The sequence below is a fragment of the Perca fluviatilis genome, chromosome 9 (genome assembly GCF_010015445.1).
Source record: "Perca fluviatilis chromosome 9, GENO_Pfluv_1.0, whole genome shotgun sequence".
Classification (NCBI taxonomy): domain Eukaryota; kingdom Metazoa; phylum Chordata; class Actinopteri; order Perciformes; family Percidae; genus Perca; species Perca fluviatilis.
Window position 1 is genome coordinate 4,438,728 of NC_053120.1, and position 16,196 is coordinate 4,454,923.

General features: G+C 40.3%; 1 protein-coding gene and 1 pseudogene across 2 annotated transcripts; both read left to right on the forward strand.

The window, feature by feature from the left end:
- The first annotated feature begins 612 nt into the window (after window positions 1-612).
- LOC120565669 (interferon-induced protein with tetratricopeptide repeats 5-like) lies at window positions 613-4,797 on the forward strand. 2 transcript variants are annotated; one of them, XM_039811596.1, is made up of 3 exons: window positions 613-734; window positions 1,579-2,276; window positions 4,695-4,797. In XM_039811596.1, exons 1-3 carry the CDS (start codon window positions 727-729, stop codon window positions 4,700-4,702), a joined length of 714 nt encoding a protein of 237 aa, XP_039667530.1. In that variant the 5' UTR covers window positions 613-726; the 3' UTR covers window positions 4,703-4,797. The 2 variants fall into 2 exon arrangements, with proteins under 2 accessions (XP_039667530.1, XP_039667528.1); XM_039811594.1 differs by lacking the exon at window positions 4,695-4,797 and having other exon boundaries at window positions 1,579-3,477.
- A 3,633-nt stretch (window positions 4,798-8,430) lies between these two features.
- On the forward strand, window positions 8,431-14,277 carry LOC120565670 (annotated as a pseudogene).
- The last annotated feature ends 1,919 nt before the right edge of the window (window positions 14,278-16,196 follow it).

The following is a 16,196-nucleotide window of genomic DNA, read 5'->3' on the forward strand; positions in this document are numbered from 1 at the left end:
ATACCAGGAACTGCTAGAAAGAGATCTGGAACCTGCAGACAAACAGATGCTTTACAGCATCTATGCAAAACATTTATACTTTAATCAACAAGACAGAGAAGGGTCACTACGATATCACATGAACGTGGAAGATACCACAAAAATCTATCTATCGGGAGACCAGCATCACAACCCTGAAGAAGCAAAAATACCAAAGCCCAATGTGTAGAGAAATAGAGAAGTTTCTGGCAAACCTCTGTATAAAATGTGCAATAGAAATAAAGTTTGATTGATTGACTAACAGTAAGCAAACTAAAACAGTAGCCTATACTGGCAACCCTGCTGGCATATTGGGTCTGAATATTTCACTGTGGCATCATAACATAGCTTCAAGAAGAAGAACATTTAAACTCATCAACTTAAGAGAAAATATATTATGACAAAGTGAGTCATGCTTATTTAAAGTGTGTTTCTAGGTTTCCATTCCTGGGAAACAAAAGTCAAGGTGAGATAGTAAGAAACAAACTTAACAAGTTGGACCACTTCTCCAAATGCAAACGCCCCGCCTCGGCCATCCGCTCTGACTTTAGCGTGACTATTTAAAGCTGCGGGCTTCAACAACATGTCATCATTTACAGCAAAGCAGAAGTTGGACATCACTGACTTTATACCAGCGGACCCAAAGCAGCATCAAGAGCAGAAACCAGCCGAATATTTAGAGAACTACTGAGTCAAGGAAACAGCTGAATGATGAGGTGAGGAGCTGCTGCTGCATTTAATATATAAAGAGAATCATTATGATTTATTTAACATCTTATTATTGAGCCCTAGAGCCCCAAATGTTAACATTATGGATCCTACAAGTCAATGTTTTTATTCCATCCACAGGGATTTTACTTTATATTACGAGATGAATGCATTTTCACAACAACAGAAAACAGCTCTCTCTAGGCCTACATCATGTGTTGTTTGTGTCTTACAGATGATACATGTTTTTTAATCCACAATGAGCTTGTGCTCAAACTTTAATGTAGGAACCAACATCATCACCAAAACTTAGCTTGTAGCTACTCTTCTTCATCTCCCTTAATACGAACATACACCATGGTCATAGACCTCGATACCCTCTGCTGGTCACACTAGGTATTACAGTTGATTCATTACATATCACACGTTTAGTTTAATCCGTTTTTATTTCGGTTTGGGTTTAATACCTTGGGAGATGCTAATGTCTTTAAGTAGCCTACTATAGATGGGATTGTTATCAGTTTGTTGACTTTGCACAGGCACCTCAGGACTTTGCGGTTGTTCCAGCGGAAAGCCCATTCTGATCTGTTGGACATTGTAGTGTTTCTGCAAAATCAGTTGAACAGATATGTCCATTAACTAATACTATCTATGACGTTACATTAGAAGTATCACGCTAACTTAACCCAGCTGCATTTAATGTTACCTCTCGGTGGTACAGTTGATCACTGAGCCGTGGCCTACTGACAACTAGATATGCCGCCTCCAAAAGATTTTCTATGGTGACTGCAACACGCTTCCGTATAAACCTGCGGATGTTGTGTTACAATTTTTATTTTTATTCTCCATCAGTGCTGCTCAGAGTCAAACACTGGAGTCCAAACTGGAGGCCCTGCAGTGCCACTTCACCTGGAATCTGGAGACCAGCAAGTCCATACTGTTACATCTAAGAGACCACCTGGAGGACATCGGCACCGAGGAGGGGAACAGCTGGCTGGGTCACATTTACAACCTGCGGGGGTTCGTTCAGTACAAGCTGGGGTTCACCGAAGATGCCCAGAGTTTCTTCAACAAGGCTGCAGAGGCCTTCAGCAAGATAAGAAACGCAGATGAGGGTCCCTGGTTGGTGGTGAACTACGGGAACCTGGCGTGGCTGCACCACCACCTGGGAGACCAAGCAGAGAGTCAGGCTTACCTGTCGAAGGTCAACGCCCTGATGAATAAATACCCATCTCCATCCCAGGACCAGCTCCATCCAGAGATCTACGCTGAGAAAGGCTGGACCCTGATGAAGTTCAGCGGAGAACAAAAGAAAGAGGCTGCAGATTACTTCCAGAGAGCCATCAGGATGCAGCCGGACATGGTGGAGTGGAACACCAGCTACGTCTTAGGGTTAGTGGGTACTTGTGATAAGAGAGACACAGAGCAGGTGGCTGACCTTCTGGAGCAAATGAGAGTGGCCAAGGAACAGGATCCAGAGAACTTGTTCCTCGCTGCTCACTACTTAACTCTACGTGTTGACCACGGAGAAGAAATCGAAGATGAAGCACGTGAGTTAGCCACAAAGGTTTTGAGAAATCCTGTCGGCAGCTACAGTGGTATTAGACCACTACTAAAGGTTTACAGTTATTATGTTTCTATTGATGAGGCCATTGATTTGGCAGAGGAGGCTCTGAAAACCCATCCAGATGAGCGTTATCTGAAGAGGTGTGCTGCACACTGCTACAAATTCAAGCTCATTTATTTTAGGGACAGTCGCCCAGAGAAAAGCGTGATAGACAGAGCAATCAGTCTCCATAAAGAGGTGATTGCTCTCTACCCTGATTCTTCACTTGTAAATAAAATAGACCTTGCAAGTATATACGCAAAGTTAAATTACAGCCAGGATGAAGCTGAGCAGATATACCAGGAACTGCTAGAAAGTGATCTGGAACCTGCAGACAAACAGAGGATTTACAACAGCTACGCAAAATATTTATACTTCTATGAACAAGACAGCAAAGGTTCAGTACGATATCACATGAAGGCGGCAAAGATACCGCTAAAAAGTAACTATAGGAAGACCAGCATCAAAACCCTGAAGAAGATTAGAGACAAAGGCAGGAGCCACATGTGTAGAGAAATAACGAAGTTTCTGGCAAACCTGCAAGAGCCATAGTGTTTTTAAAAGCACTGGTTCTTAATCCAGATTAAGTGTAGGTACATACTGTACATTACATTATTTTGATTACAATCATCAGGAAAACCTGTTTCCTTCTGTTGGTCTGCTGGTCCAGAAGCAGCAACACCTTATTCAGAACATGTACGATCAACTCGTTGTTGGTTTTGGTCTTTTCATGGTTAACACAAAGATATGTATCATATACAGCCAACTGTCTGCTCTTTAGTACAGTTAATAGAAGACAAAGGCTGTTATGTGTGTGTTTTTATGTGTGCACCATAGTGTAGCACTTTTAATTTTGTTGTATGTACTTACAATGACAATAAAGTCAATTCTGATTCTGATTCAAAATAAAATTACCTTTAACATTGACTCTGAAAACCTGTCAGCAGTAGTACACTAGATCTGTACCAAACAAGCTGAATCATTTAATAACACTGGTCCTTTAAATAAGATCCACTGTGGACAGTTCAGATGTCATTACATGATTAATTAAAATTAGTGCTGTCAGTTAAACGCGTTATTAATGGCGTTAACGCAAATCCATTTTAACGGCGTACATTTTTTTATAGCGAGATTAACGTTCTTTTTGGCCTAGGAAACTTTGTCGTTTTTTCACATGCTGTTGCAACAACTAGTAACGTTAGAAAAACTACAACACCACACCGGATCTAGCTAGACCGGAAACACAACAACAGCCACGCTGCACACACTGGTTTGGGCTTGCGAGCCGGCCAAAGAGTAGCTACATACCTGCAAACTAGTCACTTTTTGGCAAAAATCGCCATTCGAATGGGGTCCGAGACCCGGTGCTAATACGGCACCGGTGCCTTAACGACCGTTATCTACCGGACAGAATAGAAACGCGGATTTCGGTGCCTTATTTAGGTGCTACTTAAATGACTGCGCTTCACTCTGATGCTCAGAAAATGGACGTTAGAGGGAACTGAAACATTGCCGCAAGGGACGCTAGTTAACACTTCACCTGACAGCAGGTAACGTTAGCCTACCGTTAGCCAGTCAACACTGCACTTAGCAGCAGGTAACGTTAGCCTACCGTTAGCTAGCAGCTGGAGTAAACATGGTTCAAATGTTTACAGCTAAACGGTGTAAAAGTTTGTCTGTATTTCACTGGAGAGGACTCCAACACCGGACTGTAGCTGCCGTTGTCTGAAAAACACAGTCATATCGTCATGTTGCTCGCCTCGCCAGCCTCGTGGTGCATTCACAGTAATTGTAAAATACCCTTTTCCCATCCAGTGGTTGTTTTCGCCGTTTTTGAACATACAGAACAGACAAATACAATTGAACAGGGTGCTCCTTTTATAAATATACATGTTTCCGTTCAGGCACAATACCGTAAAAGTATTGCTGTATCATGTTGATAAGAGCATTAAAATGACAAAAAGAAATCAGAGGACATTTAGTAGATATAAATGTGCGATTAATTGCGATTAATTGCGAGTTAACTATGACATTAGTGCGATTAATCAGGATTAAATATTTTAATCGTTTGACAGCACTAATTAAAATAGATTTTGAGCCGATGGTGTTTTTTCCAAACATAACTGTTTATTATATTTCTTTTGTGTTGAATGATTTCATGTTTAAGTTTAAATAAGTACATTACACTCTTTGTATGAAGTTTGCTTTGCTGTAAGAAACAGCAAAACCTATAACTGTATTACCTGAATACGAACGCCATTTGTAGCCTACACGATACTATTAAATATACATTATATGAACTAAGAAATCCTCTTTATGTTTTTTGGTGGTAACTATATATTCTTGTAACCTACACATTCAGGACGGTGATGGACGTTAATCAAACTACAACTTTGAAAAGCTGCTGCCAAATAGTTGTTTTTGCTTTCAACTTTTAAGGAACACAGATGAGCATTAAACACATTCAACTAACAATATCTCAGAGTTTATATGGGAACAGATGAAAAATAATTGAAACGTTTGTGTATATAAGTGTGAAGTAGCCAAACAGTAACCTGGCAGCAGAGCGTCATAATGCAGGTGTCTCACGGTAACTGTTGTCATACCGACACTCTGCAGCATAGGCGTCGATTTCGGTGGGGACGGTGGGTAGGCCTGCACTACCTACCAGATTTCGTCATGGGTAATTTTGTACCCACCACTTTTTTTGAAAACCTCGAGCTCAATTTTGTTAAAAAATAAATAAAAATCCATAACACATATATTTTCTTGAGCGACAGATGCCAAAAAATCCACAACAATCTCTATCCCCACAGGGCAGGCACACACACACACACACACGCACACACACACACACACACACACACACACACACACACACACACACACACACACACACACACACACACACGCCGCTCTGCTGCTGCGCTGGCTGCACTCTCTGTTCAACACTGCCTGTCGGGACATTCTGCTTAACGTGAAAAAGCTTAACGTGGTTTAATGTACCTCAACAACGAGCACTGATCACCAAATTTCTCATGGCCATATGTTCTCATGAACACTTAAGCCTGTCCAAAAAACTAAACCGAAATCCAACGATTATAGAAGATATCTCACATTAACGTTTTCTTCTTCACTGCATGGCGCCTATGGCGAGGAAAAAGCTTAACGTGGTTTAATACGTAAACAACGATCAGTGATCACCAAATGTCTCTCTCATATTGCTCCTCATAACCACTGAAAACTGTCAAAAAATCTAACCAGAAATGTGGTGATGATTGATCGTTGTTTATGTGCATTACAGTTTTTCACGATCGCTATGACACTTTTTTCAATACTTTTAACAACTTTCCTAAACTCTTAACGCACCAACACACCTACAACACACGATTGGCAAAACAGTTAATTTCATGTTCAAAATCACAAATTGTAAACTAGACTCCAAAACTGATTTTCAAAATACAATAATTCACTAACACAATACACTATGTTTACCAAAACAATGCAATCATGTCTCAAAATCAAATAATTCTTGCAAAACACTAACACATGTTCTCTCCCAACAGGAACATTTAGTCAATCATAGCACAATGTCATACAAAACACTAACATCCTATGGAATTACAGAAACTGCATTATTTTATATGTGTCAGTCAGGTCTGCCCTTATAGAATAGACAATAGTGATTGTATTGATCATAGATTGTGTTTTGCACTGCAGTTTCTCTTGAAGCCTCTCTACATTTTTGTTTTGTTGGGTTTAGTAAATTTTTTTCAAAGAATATTTTTTGGCCTTTTCTGCCTTTATTTGACAGGACTGCTAGTTGAGAAAGGGGAAAGACATTCAGTAAATCATCACAAGTCGGATTTGAACCCTGGATCTCTGCGTTGAGGAATAAACCTCCAAGTATATGTGTGCCTGCTCTACCCAATGAGCCAACCCGGCCTCCATTTTGTTTCTTTTGCTGCAGAGATTCAATACAAAAAATGATTGACCCATCTCAGAGTAGCTTTATAGAATGTGGGGTTTATGAAAAAAAGGAGACAGAGACAGAATTGTCCTGGTACTCCTCTTCCTCTCCCTCGTGAAGGCATTTTTCTTATTTTCTGTGTTCATCTACAGTATATTGTTCCAATAGGTCCTCTTTTACTGTACTACCATATGATCATGTGATTGAAAGACCCTCAACACCTGAGTGTGTTTCCTAGAAGGGAATCAGCTGTGATTGATCTATAACTTCAATCAGCTGTTTCTCAATAAATGCATGTATAAAATGCAGGGGATATATTTGTGTTTCAATTTACAATGTGATCAGCTGTTCACTTTGACTTTAGCCTATGAGTTAGGTTTAGAACATGATGTTATCTGTTCTGAAATACAGTGTGAAAGCATTTGTAAATTTGGCAGTAAAGATCCATTGTTTGGCTTTTGGTGGAGCTTGTGTGTAAAAGAAGTTCAAGCATTTTAAATTTGTGTTAACTGTATGCATTTTGTGTCAAAGCAACAAGAAATGTGTTAATTGTATAGCCCAAACAGACAGATGTTGTGCTAACTGTGTTAAGAGTTTAGGAAAGTTGTTAAAAGAATAGAAAAAAGTGTCATAGCGATCGTAAAAAACTGTAAACCACATTAAGCCTTTTCATGTTAGGACTTATAAAGCCCATGAGAACCGTGGGGAGTAAACCCACAGCCGCTCCGCTGCCCTGCTGAAAATGTGAACCAGAAACGCGTCAGATGTCAGATAACCATAACAATTGGACTTTGGGTCAGATTTTTTGACAGTTTTCAGTGGTTATGAGGAGCATTATGAAAGAGAAATTTGGTAATCATTGACCATTACATTAAATACATTAAACCACATTTTTATTCATTAGTAAGCTACAGGACAGCGTCTTTCAAAACATGACCTGCACGAAAGAGAAAAAAAAATGAATGCGTCATTGTACCCAGCACTTCTGGAAATGTACTTCCAAATGCGTCTCCGTCCCAGCACATTTCAAACCAAACTGACGCCCATGCTCTGCAGACAGACAGACGCTGCTCAAAGTGTCCACATAGATCTCTGCACGCACTGGTTCTCTGTAGAATTGCACTGAGTTTGTGTGTCGCTTTTGTACAAAGCACTGTGTTACATTGATGTATATGAAATGTGCAATATAAATAAAGTTTGAGTGATTGACTAACAGTAAGCAAACTAAAACAGTAGCCTATACTGGCAACCCTGCTGGCTTCTTGGGTTTGAATATTTCACTGTGGCATCATAATAGAGCTTCAAGAAGAAGAACATTTAAAATCAACTTAAGAGAAAATATATTATGACAAAGTGGGTCATGCTTTTTTTCCCAAGTGTGTTTCTAAGTTTCATTCCTGGGAAACGAAAGTCAAGGTGAGATCGTAAAAAAGAAAGTTAACATTGCAAGCGCCACGCCTCAGACATTCGCTCCGGCTTCAGCGTGACGGCTGTGTGCTTCAACAACATACTTTATATGCAAAGTTCAATTACAGCCAGGATAAAGCTGAGCAGATATACCAGGAACTGCTAGAAAGAGATCTGGAACCTGCAGACAAACAGATGCTCTACAACAGCTATGCAAAACATTTATACTTTAATCAACAAGACAGAGAAGGGTCACTACGATATCACATGAAGGTGGCAAAGATACCACAAAAATCCATCTATCGGGAGACCAGCATCACAACCCTGAAGAAGCAAAAATACCAAAGCCCAATGTGTAGAGAAATAGAGGAGTTTCTGGCAAACCTCTGTATGAAATGTGCAATAGAAATAAAGTACTACTGGCAACCCTGCTGGCATCTTGGGTTTGAATATTTAACTGTGGCATCATAATATAGCTTCAAGAAGAAGGACATTTAAACTCATCAACTTAAGAGAAAATATATTATGACAAAGTGAGTCATGCTTATTTCCAAGTGTGTTTCTAGGTTTCCATTCCTGGGAAACAAAAGTCAAGGTGAGATAGTAGCCTAAAAAACAAAGTTAACAAGTTACCACTTGTCCAAATGCAAACGCCCCACCTCAGACTTCAGCGTGACTATTTAAAGCTGCGGGCTTCAACAACATCTCATCATTTACAGCGAAGCAGAAGTTGGACATCACAAACTTTATACCAGCGGACCCAAAGCAGCATCAAGAGCAGAAACCAGCCGAATATTTAGAGAACTACTGAGTCGAGGAAACAGCTGAATGATGAGGTGAGAAGAATACTAGGCCTATATAAAGAGAATCATTATGATTTATTTAACATCTTATTATTGAGCCCCAGAGCCCAAAATATTAACATTATGGATCCTACAAGTCAATGTTGATGTTTTTATTCAATCCCCAGGGATTTCCCATTTTTTTATTTAGGCTACTTGAACAATTATTACAAAACAGAAATAGCCTATAGCCTAAGTCTGGTGGAGAAATGCTAAATACATACATTTTGTTTTCATTTAATGAAAGAATTATATTTTCATTTTATTTGACATAGTTTTTTGGGCTTTAATGTGTTTCCTGGGTGATAAGGCTCTGCTTATAGTTATTTCCTCATTTGGACTTCCTAAGGACTCTCTAGTTTTGGGGTAATTTAACGCTCATGTGGGAAACAATGGTGAAGACTGTGTGACTGGGAGGAATAGCCTGTTAGATCCGGTCCATTCATTGTTTTCAACAAGTCCTCCAAACCCACCCAACGGCCCACGTATTAAAAAAATGTTGGGTTTAAATATGGGTTTAAATCGGGCCCGGGCTCATAATTGACCCTTCGTTAAGCCCCGCCCTCCTTAGTTACTGTTGTCTAAGTTACTGTCAAGCTTTCGTGCCTGGCACGTCTATTACAGTATGTATGCACCGGTGTCAGACATTCCCAAGGAGATAATTAGTATTTTTTGGCGAACAGGTGAAATGTCTGAGAGAGCAAGACAAAAAGGGACTGCAGTATGCATTCGAGGGATATATCCACGACATAATATGCAACCATTAGTGAATAATGTCATCAAAATTGAATGTGTTTGTGGCTTTAAGCAAGCGCAGACCGCTGATATATAACTTATACTGTTAGGGAAAGTAAACGCTATTTATAAAACATAGAAAGCTCAAAATTATAAATATAAAATAACACCGTCACGACCGATATTAACGGTAGGGGTCCCTAGATGTTAACCGAAGCATTGAGAACATTGTAAGTGTACAGACAGTTTATTAAAAAGATAGTTTATAAAGACCATAGCTCCCAAGACGGCGGCCGCCTCTATACGAGAACGCGACTGTCTTTATAATCTCTCTTTCTTCAATCTATTTCTCAATGCTTCTGTTAACATTTAGATACCCTCATTATGCTACCGTTGAAGTGTGGTGATATTTTTATATTTATAATTTTGAGCCTTTTTAGTGGTATAAATAGCGATTTGTTTTTACTTTCCCTGTGCCCCGAATACTAGCGTTGTAAGCTAATCAGCGGTCCGCGCTAGCTTGTTTCAAGCTATGACATTCGATTAGCATGAAAACATGCATCAGAGATCGAGTGGGTACACATCTGTTATTATCGCCTTGGTTCGTCTTACGCCGGAATTGTCCTTTATTTTACGTTCAAATATATGCATTATGATGAACAAAGAACCGTCATTATTTCCAAGCAATGCTGTGCTGAGTTAGCTAGCTAGCTAACATTAACGTGTTAACCTTGGAGCAAACGTAGCTAGCTAGCTAGGTGTTTTTTTCATTTAGTTGTGAATGGGGCCTCCCACACTGCTTGATACATGCCCGACATTTCTCCCCTTGGGTTTTGGGAAGGGAACAAATTCCACCACCCTGTCCAAACTTTTAGGATACCGGGTATCGGTTTTGCACAACACTTCGTCGTGTTTTCCTCACTCGAAAGCTTGACAGGCGTCCTGCGCCTAGTTACGGTTGCTAAGCCACGATTGGTCTGTGGCGGTTTTCGGGCGTGGCTTAGCGAAGGGTCAATTACAGTTAATGTGTCGGGCCGGGCTCGGACACAACGTGCACGGGCTCGGGTATGGTCAGGCCTGATTTTTTGGGCCCGACCTAAGCTTTAATGACCACTAAAAAGGCCAATATGAGTCGCAATTCATGCTAGAAAAAAAGCACCTATTTGGGATCTCCTTTTTTCCTCTCCGTTTACTTGCTGTCTAATTAATGCTCCTCACTTCCTTCCTCTACATAAGATAAACAAGCCAAACATTGCAGACTTCAGTGTATATTGTTTAAACCTACCGAAGCGTATTGCATTCACCATAGAAAAAAAATGGAGACACCTTATCTCGTAATATTGAGAAAAGATCTCGTAATTTTGAGAAAAGATCTCATAATTACGAGATGAATGCATTTTCACAACAACAGAAAACAGCTCTTTTAGTTTGAAGATTTCAGGCTAGCTGATGCCATGGAAACAGTCACGTGTTGTTTGTATCTTACATATGATAAATGTTTTTTAATCCACAATGAGCTTGTTCTCAAACTTCAATGTAGGAACCAACATCATCACCAAAACTTAGCTTGTAGCTACTCTTCTTCATTTCCCTTAATACCAACATACACCATGGTCATAGACCTCGATACCCTCTGCTGGTCACACTAGGTGTTACAGTTGATTCATTACATATCATCACACGTTTAGTTTAATCCGTTTTTATTTCGGTTTGGGTTTTATACCTTGGGAGATGCTAATGTCTTTAAGTAGCCTACTATAGATGGGATTGTTATCAGTTTGTTGACTTTGCACAGGCACCTCAGGACTTTGCGGTTGTTCCGGTGGAAAGCCCATTCTGATCTGTTGGACATTGTAGTGTTTCTGCAAAATCAGTTGAACAGATATGTCCATTAACTAATACTATCTATGAAGTTACATTAGAAGTATCAAGCTAACTTAACCCAGCTGCATTTAATGTTACCTCTCGGTGGTACAGTTGATCACTGAGCCGTGGCCTACTGACAACTAGATATGCCGCCTCCAAAAGATTTTCTATGGTGAATGCAACACGCTTTTGTATAAACCTGCGGATGTTGTGTTACAATTTTTATTTTTATTCTCCATCAGTGCTGCTCAGAGTCAAACACTGGAGTCCAAACTGGAGGCCCTGCAGTGCCACTTCACCTGGAATCTGGAGACCAGCAAGTCCATACTTTTACATCTAAGAGACCACCTGGAGGACATCGGCACCGAGGAGGGGAACAGCTGGCTGGGTCACATTTACAACCTGCGGGGGTTCGTTCAGTACAAGCTGGGGTTCACCGAAGACGCCCAGAGTTTCTTCAACAAGGCTGCAGAGGCCTTCAGGAGGATAAGAAACGCAGATGAGGGTCCCTGGTTGGTGGTGAACTACGGGAACCTGGCGTGGCTGCACCACCACCTGGGAGACCAAGCAGAGAGTCAGGCTTACCTGTCAAAGGTCAACGCCCTGATGAATAAATACCCATCTCCATCCCAGGACCAGCTCCATCCAGAGATCTACGCTGAGAAAGGCTGGACCCTGATGAAGTTCAGCGGAGAACAAAAGAAAGAGGCTGCAGATTACTTCCAGAGAGCCATCAGGATGCAGCCGGACATGGTGGAGTGGAACACCAGCTACGTCTTAGGGTTAGTGTATACTTGTGATAAGAGAGACACAGGGCAGGTGGCTGACCTTCTGGAGAAAATGAGAGTGGCCAAGGAACAGGATCCAGAGAACTTGTTCCTCGCTGCTCACTACTTAAATCTACGTGTTGACCACGGAGAAGAAATCAAAGATGAAGCACGTGAGTTAGCCAGAAAGGTTTTGAGAAATCCTGTGAGCAACTACAGTGGTATTATACCATTACTAAATGTTTTCAGTTACTATGTAGCTATTGATGAGGCCATTGATTTGGCAGAGGAGGCTCTGGGAAAACATCCAGATGAGCGTTATCTGAAGAGATGTCTCGCACACTGCTACAAAGTCAAGCTCATTTATTTCAGGGACAGTCGCCCAGAGCAAAGCGTGATAGACAGAGCAATCAGTCTCCATAAAGAGGTGATTGCTCTTTAACCTGATTCTTCACTTGCAAAGAAAATAGACCTTGCAAGTATATATGCAAAGTTAAATTACAGCCAGGCTAAAGCTGAGCAGATATACCAGGAACTGCTAGAAAGTGATCTGGAACCTGCAGACAAACAGAGGATTTACAGCATGTATGCAAAACATTTATACTTCTATCGACAAGACAGCGAAGGGTCACTACGATATCACATGAAGGTGGCAAAGATACCGCTAAAATCTAGCTATCGGGACACCAGCATCACAGCCCTGAAGAAGATTAGAGACAGAGGCAGGAGCCACATGTGTAGAGAAATAGAGGAGTTTCTGGCAAACCTACAAGAGCCATAGTGTTTTTAAAAGCACTGGTTCTAACTCCAGATTAAATGTAGGTACATACTGTACATTACATTATATTGATTACAATCACAGACCTGCCAACATGTACGCATTTTGCGTACTCGGCACGCCCTTACGCACCCTTAAGTACGCTTGTACGATCCGCTGTCTCTCTAGATACGCATTTTGTTGCATCTCGCGTTTCTCTGGTTTCAGTTTCTTTGCAATCTATGACGTTGATGCTGCCGCTGAGCAGTGGAGTGAAAAGCTGTCGGCCAATCAGAGCGCTGCATTTTAACCCTCCGCCCACCTGCCCCTCCTAGCCAAATGCTTCGTGCGTTCAATTCAATTCAGTGCCTCAGCAAGCCAGGCTGTCCGGATAACTGTAGGCTTGTATGCCATGGCTGAACCGCCTCAAAAAAAGGTTCGGAACGATTTCTTAACGGGAGAGATGGCCTTTCCTCCACCTGTCCAGGCTACCTCACATAGACAGTATGTAGAACCTCATCACGCGTTCTGCACCGTGTGCAAGACAGACATCGACATCAGTCACCGAGGGGCAACAGGTAACGAACACAGTGTCATAAACAATTACTCCCCACCCCCCGAAACATTATGCTATTAAAAATAAATGTATGATAAGAAAATAGCGTTCATAGTTTCCATCAGTGATGGGAGTAACGCGTTACAATTCAGTGGTTGAAATGACTGCAGAGATACATTTGCGACACGGACATTATTTTCCTGACTTGTTAACGGTTGTTAACGCTGCGTTGAAGCGAGCTGTCCCTTCACTGTTCCCCGTGGTCAGAACCAGAACCAGACGGTAACTGACAACATCTGTGTCCTGTCAGTGACAACAGCAATGTGACAGCAACTTACAGATAACATGTCGAGAATTAATGTTTAGTCTTGCTACACGTAATATTACATTTTATCGGCGGTGGAAAGTAACTATAGCGTGTCAGGCTTCAATCTGTGCTTTTTTAGTGGTTGCTTTAGGCCTATTTAAAGTTGCTTTATGAGTAAATCATTACTTAGACTACTTCATTTCCCTTCAGTAATCAGAAGAAGGCTACGTGTTAACCTGGTCTGACTCTCATCTTTAACACAGAAGTACTTAGGCATATGTATTAGCTCTCCCTGCCTCCTGTTGGTTAGACTAACAAATATATGGGCACAAAATATGGGCCAGGATATAAGAAAACATTTGTATAGTAGTTTCACTACATGTACAGCCATTCATCCACTCCTCTACACAGTAATAATAATTTATTGTAATCTAGAAGGTAGTGATGAGCCACGTGCTCTTCAAAGTTGGCAGGTCTGCAATCATCAGGAAAACCTGATCCTTCTGTGGGTCTGCTGGTCCAGAAGCAGTAACATCTTATTCAGAACATGTACGATCAACACGTTGTTGGTTTTGGTCTTTTCATGGTTATCACAAAGCTATGTATCCCATAAAGCCAACTGTCTGCGCTTCAGTACAGTTGAAGGTACTCTAAGCGATGTTACGCGTTTTTTAGGCCACATTTTTTATCTGTAGACAGCCCAGGCTCCACAAACGGCAAAAAAAACAAACTGCGCCAACCTGCACCACCAAACATAACAAACAGTCTTCCAGCCAATAACCGACAAGAAGGATTTGGGGGTGGGGGGTTTGGGGGGTTAGTGTGTGGAAGGTAGGGGGAGGGGACAGGATGAGGAGGAGGGAGGGGCGAGCTAGCCTCTGTTTTGTTTGACAATACTTTGAGCGTCAACAAGAAGTGACATCGCCCAACATCGGTTAGAGCACCTTTAATAGAAGACAAAGGCTGTTATGTGTGTATGTTTATATATAATGTATTATATTTTGTTGTATGTACTAAATTCTGATTCTGATTAAAATAAAAAAATAACATTGACTCTGAAACTTGTCAGCAGTAGTACACTAGATCTGTATCAAACAAGCTGAATCATTTAATAACACTAGTCCTTTAAATAACATCCACTGTGGACATTACATAATTAATTCATATATATTTTGATCAGATGTTTTTCTTAACTTTATCATGGTGTTTATTATATTCCTTTTGTGTTGAATGTTTTCATGTTTAAGTTTAAATAAGAACATAATACTCTGTGTATGAAGTTTGCTTTGCTGTAAGAAATATAAACTGTTAATGTAATAGTTAATTTGATATAACCTGAATATGATCACCATTTGTAGCCTACACAATACTATTAAATATACATTATATGAACTAAGAAATCCTCTTTATGCTTTTTGGTGGTACCTATACAAATTCCGAAATTCCTTTTCTACACAATCTTGCAGAACTTCACACAGGACGATGATAGACGTTAACCAAACTATAACCTTTGAAAGCTGCTGCCAAATTGTTTTTTTTAACTTTCAATATGGATGAATATCGAACAAATACAACTGTATATTAATATATCCAAGGTGAAAGGTTAAAGATGATTTTCCCTCTTAATGTCCTCGTGTGAAATTTGACCCATTTTCAAAATGTTTCTAGGCTATATCAGAAATTTGGGTTTCTTTCAACCAAAATGTCCAAAACAATTACATGGATGGTTTCCATACGACGCTCTTAACAGGTAAAATAACTGATCAGTTCACTGCTTTCATTGAATTTGGGTGTTTTATTCAATTTTATAGCATTTGGAGAAAAAACAGATAAAAGAACATTGAAAAAGGTGACAAAAATGTTGACAAAAATGTTGAAAAAAGTGACAAAAATCTTGAAAAAAGTGACAAAATGTTGAAAAAAGTTACAAAAATGTTGAAAAAAGTGCCAAAAATTTTGATAAAAAGGTGACATGTTGGAAATAAACATGCAAAGCGCATTGACAAAAACATAAAAAAAAAAAAACAACGTAAAAACCTTCAAAAAACATCAGGAAAAGTGACAAAGGTGTCGAATAAAACGACCATGTGTCTACTAGAAGTGTTTTTCAGTGAAACTGACCCCTGTCAGTGTGAAGTGGTAACAAACAGTAATCTGATTACACTGGTAGGTGGCAGCAGAACGTCATCATGCAGGCGTCTCCTAGGTAACCGCTGTCCCAGCTCACCTGCAGACAGAAGCTGCTCAAAGTATCCACATATAGTGGTGCTATAGTTTATGAACCCATGCTAAAGTTGACTAAAAAGAGGAATAAAAAAACCATCTTTTGGAAATTGAAAAAAAAGGACACCAATTTTCTTTGTGAATGAATAATGTATATATAAATAAATACATTTTCTTCCTTAAAATACAGGGGCGGAAGTCAGTCCACCCTATATGTTAAATTCCCATAGAGGCAGGCAGATGTTTATTTTTAAAGGCCAGTTATTTCATGGATCCAGGATACTATGCATCCTGATAAAGTTCCCTTGGCCTTTGGAATTAAAATAGCCCCCCCACATCATCACATACCCTTCACCACACCCCCCCACATCATATACCCTTCACCATACCCCCACATCATCACATACCCTTCACCATACCCCCCACATCATCAC